Source organism: Aplysia californica, unplaced genomic scaffold (genome assembly GCF_000002075.1).
Source record: "Aplysia californica isolate F4 #8 unplaced genomic scaffold, AplCal3.0 scaffold00732, whole genome shotgun sequence".
NCBI lineage: Eukaryota > Metazoa > Mollusca > Gastropoda > Aplysiida > Aplysiidae > Aplysia > Aplysia californica.
The window spans coordinates 269,372-276,871 of NW_004798002.1; the positions used below are offsets into that span (position 1 = coordinate 269,372).

The window sequence follows — 7,500 nt, forward strand, 5'->3', positions numbered from 1 at the left end:
AGAGAGAGAGAGAGAGAGAGAGAGAGAGAGAGAGAGAGAGAGAGAGAGAGAAACAGAGACAGAGACAGAGAGACAGAGAGACAGAGAGAGTATTGGGGTGGTTATTTCATTACATGAGTTCAAAAAGTGATTTGTTGTGGCCTGCCCTTTACGATCCCCTACTGTCCCTACGACGCAGTTTGATGTATTTCGGAGTTCAACAAGGTCGTATCTTTAACACTTTAAGGACGTACTGAACACATTGGTATCACGACATGACTGAATCAGGCGCTCGTTTACTTTTGGGTATTTGGACTTACCCAAAAATAACATGGAGTTATATTGGTAACAAGATTTAATTTATTATCAATAACTCCATATTATTGTTAGGTATATGAAGTTATTTGTATTACCTTAAAGCTTGTTCACTTGTCTTGCTTTCGATGTACAAAAAATCCCCACTCATCTATCTTGAATAAAAGTCGCGATATTTTTCCGATTGAAAGAGGTGGGGGTTGTCTAGTTCCAGGAGTAAAATTAGCGAGAAAATGGTGGCAAAAGTTTGATCAGTGTTATAGCTTGAAATTCCTTGGACATTGAAGATTTACATTGGTTAATGCCGTTAATCAACGTTTTTTCAGTAAAATCCACTCAGAAATGCATTCATAAACAAGCCTAGATATCGTTGTCTCAATGCTATTTAATGTGTCCAAAGTGTACTTAAGTAGAGTGTGCACTTTGGACAAAATAATTCTGAGGCGACGATATGTTGAGACGGGGGAAAAAACATATTATACAAATTGCCCAACAGGTAGAAACGAGTCGGTTTCTTCGATATTATTATTTTGACAACGTCTGATTTCACAACCATACCTCACACAATATAGTCATGCATTTTTTTAAAGTGCGGGTTGCCGAATGAGCAAAATTTAGATCCTAAAATAATTTAAAAGGTACACATTAATATTAAACTGCTCTGGACGGAAATATTGAGTTTGGATGCAAGGAAGCATGTCGGTTTTTTCAACGTTATTATTTTGAAGAGTGTTTGACTCCACGTCGATTTCTTACTCAAAATAATAATATTTCTGAAAAGCTGCAGACCAAAGACGATGTTGCAATTCATTTTGAACAATAATACACAAATCAGATACAGGAATTTGTATATTTCATAGTATACAAGTTTAAGTTGCTGCCTCATGTTGCCTTTTTAAAGTTTCAAATGAAGAAAACTGAATTGGAAAATCTCGAATGAAAGTGAAGTCATTTTTTAAATAGCCCTAAACAGTACGTTGTCAGCAGAATTTTGACCCTCAAATGTTGTTATTTACTTTTTTTTAAGGGGTTGGGGGGGGGGGAGGGTACTGCGCTCATAACTACATAATTAAGGTCATATGAACACGCTGGACACATCAAACATTTTCAGTTGGTAGGAAATTTTGAATTCTGCCCTGGTGGTGGCCGAAGCCTACTCTTATCAATTTTGGACCACCAAGGGATTTTAACTTGCGCAACTTGCATACAAGACCTTCGAGATTTGTCGACCTTATCCAAGAAGGCTAGGTGTGGTCAGTGGTGTGGCTGAGAGACAGCATTAAAAAGGAACCAAGGAGTAGTAGAAAGGGTCAGGAGCCCAGAGGAGGGGACAAAGGAGGTGAGGGGGTGGGGGCAGAAAGTGGAGACGAAAGCAGATAACAGAACACTGTTAGAGAACAGGAAAGGAGGTGAAAGGAGAAAAAATTGAGAGGAAAAATTTCCGTCGCTTTCCGAATTCAAACCCGGTACCTATTGAATGAGAGGCGAACACCGTAACTACTCGACCCCAAGATCCCCTACTCCCTCGTCAAATGTTTGAATAGGTAGACATTTATTAAACTGCTGTGGGCAGATATATTGTTTTTGGGTGTAGCAAAGCAGGTTGTTGTCACTGAGCGTAATACTTCATTTACACAAGATAAAAACATTTCACATTAACAAGAAACCCAATTCTACCATATAAAGAAGAACGTTCTCAACCATACATTTGTTTCAATTTACGCGTAAGGACAGTAGTAAAAACTGAACATATCAGCTTATAATAACCTCAATAACTGTTTTGTCCAAAGCGCTTTCTTTACTAAAGTACATCTTGGACAAGATAGTTCTGAAGCGACGATTTCCTAACAAACTGCAGCTGAGACTTAAACAGATGAGTCTTGGACTCGCTCGCCGAAATACTAAGAGTTAACTACGATAAAGCCTGTGTTCCTTTGTTGTTTACGGCCATTGAGACAAAAGGTAATGGTGAGCAAACATATTGGACCACTGTCCAGCCCAGACAACCTGCTGCTTAATGGCAGGCGGGGGTCATTTGATCTTTCATTTGAGGGGAGTCTGCGAACAGTGGGCGGGTAACCTGTCGCTGAGGTGGATTGAGTGCGCAAACTAATGAGGAGAGACGGGGGGATATTGGAAACCTAGGTGGAATCGAGCGAGTTTGGAAAGGGGGGGGGGGTCCCAGATTGCGCACGTTTACATGCGCGGCTCACGCACTCGCACAAACTCGCGCGCACACACACACACACACACACACACACACACACACACACACACACACACACACACACACACACACACACACACACACACACACACACACACATACACACAGTGAGAGAGAATGAGAGAGAAAGAGAGAGACTGAGAGAGAGAGAGACGAAGAATGAGAGACAGAGAGAGAGAGAGAGAAAGAGAGAGAGAGAGAGAGAAAGAGAGAGAGAGTGAGAGAGAGACGAAGAGTGAGTGAGAGAGAGAGAGAGAGAGAGAGAGAGAGAGAGGGAGAGAGAGAGAGAGAGAGAGAGAGAGAGAGAGAGAGAGAGAGAGATATTTATAAACACTCACGAACGTTCAGTTTCATGTCTGGAAGTAACATCAGCTGTTTCCACCATGTTTGTTATTGCTTACTCACAATAACCACTCACGTTGGCTTCTGCTGCTACACGCCGTGACGTCACAGAACAAACAAGCAGTTATGAATCCCGTGTGCAGCGAATACGGGCGCTTTCTGGCGGCATTGTTCAGAAGCTCTGGATAATTACACGCGGTCGGTTGAGGGAAAGAGAAATCTTGAGGGACACATGAAGTAATACAAAGTAATGTTATTCTTCCTGTGGCACAGAAACGAACCCTTTTGTACTTAGAGATCGCATAACGCTTTGCTTGGGCACTGATTGCACCATTTACGTCCTCCCCCCCCCCCCACCCCCGAAAAATAACCGTGGTGAATTTTTGTGTCCATTAACGGGAGCACACCTTTTCCAGCTCTCTTATAAATATAGCCATAGATCCTTGAATAGGTTTACCGCTTGTTCTAAGACTTTAAGGTTTTTAATAGACTGGACCTCCAATCGTAACGTACATCATCAATAAAAACCAAACCAAATGGGCGGAGATGATGATGATGATGATGATGATGATGATGATGATGATGATGATGATGATGATGGTGGTGGTGGTGGTGGTGGTGGTGGTGATGATGATCAGGATAGTGAAAAAAAAAACCTTTTTAGTAAATTATTGATGATTAAGATAATAATATGGATTAATCTTGAAGTGAGTTTAGCTCTTTGTTTGCAGCCTACGCTAGATCCCCCCCTGACTGTCCTGAGGGACAGGGTACAATCCTTCTATCACATCCATAAAGGGTAAATAGCGTGGGTGGTTGGCGGGTGCCGTAGGGTAGCTAGCTTCTTCTTTTCTAGCAAACATCTTCATCGTTCTTACCTCTCTTCCTTCTTCTACTTTTCTTTCTTTTTTTTTCTTTTTTTGTGTTGTTGTTTTGCTTTGTTTTGTTTCGAGGTTTTTTTGTTGTTGGTCTTTTTTGTAACTGTCAGGTAACACCTCTAGTCTTCGGCACTTGTGTTGCAAGTGCCGTAAAACTTTAACTAAAACCAAGAATTAAGCATTTGAGCCCTGGGCTCCTCATCCTAATGTGACCCAAATCCTGGACTCCTGAGTTTCTGAATACACGGAGAGAGCGCTTCAACATCCTCAAGGGCCATATCTGCGGCAGACATTGGTGATCATGTTTCTTCATTCTTCCTTTGCTCTGATGCTCTTTTAAAAAGTTACGTTGCCCAGATCTTTCCCGTCTGTTTAGGTTCTCTGAGTAGGTTGTTCTGGCCTACCCCTGCATTGTTTGAATTTTAGAGCGCTAAATAGTGAAGAAAAAAAAACCCTCAATAAATCAGCACAAAATGTGATCAAAGCATGTGTGAAAGAGTGCACACACGTTTGTAACCTATTATAACTTATTGACAGACGCATGCGTTCTGATTGATCGAAAATTACTGCCCCTTTTCTACGCGCTAATGCCGCGCACTTTCTCTATCCCGGTTAAATTGGTGCTATGGGCTCAAAGAATTAAGAGGGACTTTCTTCTGTCTTCAGGAATGCACGACACAATCGCCTGCTGTCCACAGACTGGCTTCAGGACTGGGAGGACATTAAATGGAGAGTCGTCGACCCTTTTTACACGCTGGAGCACTCGGCCTCGAATTACGTGAGTTAACATTTATTGAAAGGGGGGAGCGACAGTAGTCACAAAATGAAATTCGTGAAGGTACCAATTTTGAGCGCTTGTTGACTCATAACTGTATCATTTCTATTCAACTGTTGGCTGATTAGTGTTGTTAGATTTCCAATTCCAGAACACTTAGCAATAAATCACAGGTCAAACAAACATGAAGTTATGAGTCCACAAGCTTTAAAAATTGGCACCCTCACGATTTCCATTTTGTGGTGACCGTCGTTTTCCCCCTGTGCTCTTCATTCGTGTCACGGCGCAGTGGAATCAGGCGATCGTCAATTTTTGGGGCATGCAGAGTTATCAATATTGTAATCTAAAGCTTGTTCATTTGTCTTGCCTAAAAGAATACCCATCTGTCTTGATTAGAAGTCGAGATATTTGCGATTGACGGAGATGGGAATCGCCTGGCGTGCTGGTAAAATAGCGAAAAAATAGCTCTACTCCCAAATTTGGTGACTGCCAAAGCTTGAGTGTTCATAAAAACTGGAAATGTTCAATTACTGTGCTTTTAATTACCGTGCTTCTATAATATACAAACAGGAATGTGTTTTCAAAAGGAGATAAAAGATGTCGAGCAAAAAAACAAGAAAGAACAGAATTTTTTTAAAAAAGAAATGCCCAACGCCAAGAAAACAATATACGGGTTTCTTGAATTTCAATGTTTTGACGAGCGTCTGATTTCACCACGCTGCCTTATATTTATTGTGAGTTGTACTGACAAAAGTATTGGTCAAATTCCCAAATTCCAGCGCGATGGACAGAGATAGACACAATCAATTTATAAGTTTGAATTATACAACTCATAATATGAAAATTACTGATAACAGTGAAATTTTGGGAAAATGATATCAGTAATGAATCTATATCAGCCTATCTGAGTCTGATGGATTAAGCATCCACCCCGAAAAGTCGAAAGTCCTAAGGATAGGTGCACTGCGAAAGAAGCAGGTCCCAGTACAAGGAAATGCACTAGAAGACGTCGAATCCTTCTGCTATCTTGGGAGTATAATTGACAGAGAGGGAGGAACAGGCGCTGAAATAAAGTCCTGCATGGGAAAGGCACAGGCTGCATTTATTTCTTTGAGCAGGATTTGGAGGACCAGGGATATCTCATTACGAACAAAGCTTAGAATTTTTAACTCAAATGTGAAGTCAGTCTTGTTGTATGGATGTGAGACGTGGAACACATCCCATATGTGCCTAAAGAGGATCCAGGTTTTCTTGAACAAGTGTCTGAGGAGGCTGCTGAGGATCAGATGGACAGACAGGATCACCAACGAGGAAGTATTAAGAAGAACCAGACAGAGCCCGGTCAGAGATGAGGTGGGAAAAAGACGTTGGCGATGGATTGGACACACTCTCATGAAGTCAAGCAGCTGCATAACAAGAAAAGTGTTAGATTGGAACCCACAGGGCAAAAGATCAAGGGGAAGACCTCGTGGAACCTGAAGAAGAGTCACGGATATGGATGTACAGAAAAGTGGGAAGACGTGGAGTGACATCAAGCGACTAGCCCAGGATAGGGAAAGGTGGAGAGTGTTTGTTTGTGGCCTATATCCTGACCCAGGGGGAGAAAGGCAATGATGATGATGAATGAATCTCCATATAATTAGAAGTATTCTTTTGACAACATGTCCATTCGTGGATTGCGAGAAGTAACTCATTTTGTCAAAACGCCTTATACAGACTTCAACAAAAGTTAAGGACCACCTTGACAGACAGCACTCTTTTTTTTAATCCGCAAAAAAGACAGAAGGGAATGTTTTAAAATGTTTTGCCCTGAAAGTGTTAATGGGTTACCAATGGGTACTGCAAAGCTTCCCAAGGGACAAACCACAGCGTTGAGAACGGAACTTCTCGGAGACGTTTAGCCAAATTTGCTGTTTTATTTCGACTTATCAGCGACACCACGGACATTCCTCACTTGAAATCTCTGGTGAACGTCATAAACGTACGCACGGTCTCGAACTGTGCTCACTATGGTGGCAATATAAGCCACCGTTTTCACAAAGTCCAGTATCGCCTCAACATGCCACTAAGACGAAAACTGAGAGACTTTGATGGTGCCAGAGCTATGGCATTGCAGCAGGATGGAGTTGGAGCCCACAGAAGTTGCCAGAAAGCTCGCAGTGTCACACTCTGTCATTGTCCGCTTGAGGCAGCGTCCTCAAGCCACTGGATCAATCCAAAAATGCCCGCGTGCAGGTCGACCCAAGAAGACCACTCAGAGAGTTTGCAAGTGGTCCATACCTTATGTTGAAGTCTGTATGTAAATCCTTAGTAACTATACATGACGACATGGTTCACCTTTGGGGAACCGTAAACAAGTTATCATTAGCTTATACTACTACTACTACTACTACTACTACTACTACTACTACTACTACTACTACTACTACTACTACTACTACTACTACTACTACTACTACTACTACTACTTCTACTACTACTACTACTACTACTACTACTACTACTACTACTACTACTACTACTACTACTACTACTACTACTACTACTACTACTACTACTACTACTACTACTACTACTACTGCTGCTGCTACTACTACTACTACTACTACACTACTACTACTACTACTACTACTACTACTACTACTACTACTGCTGCTGCTGCTGCAGCTGTTACTGCTGCTTCTGCTGTTGCTGCTACTGCTGCTGCTGCTGCTGCTGCTGCTGCTGCGGCTACTACTACTACTACTACTACTGCTGCTACTACTACTACTACTACTACTGCTGCTGCTGCTGCAGCTGCTGCTGCTGCTGTTGTTGCTGTTGTTGCTGCTGTTGCACAATTAATATTACTATTATTATCATTATTATTATTATTATTATTATTATTATTATCATTTTATACTTTTATTGACATTATTATTATTATTATTATTATTATTGTTGTTGTTGTTGTTGTTGTTGTTGTTGTTATTATTATTATTGTT

The 7,500-nt window shown here is 41.4% G+C and overlaps 1 protein-coding gene across 1 annotated transcript in view; it reads left to right on the top strand.

Annotated features, from left to right (window-relative positions):
- LOC101846033 (atrial natriuretic peptide receptor 1) overlaps nucleotides 1-7,500 on the top strand; it is an 81,863-nt gene that overhangs the window by 38,132 nt on the left and 36,231 nt on the right. The window contains exon 6 of the mRNA XM_035972534.1: nucleotides 4,408-4,519. Within this exon, the coding sequence (XP_035828427.1) occupies nucleotides 4,408-4,519 (112 nt within the window). The remainder of the gene's footprint in view (nucleotides 1-4,407; nucleotides 4,520-7,500) is intronic.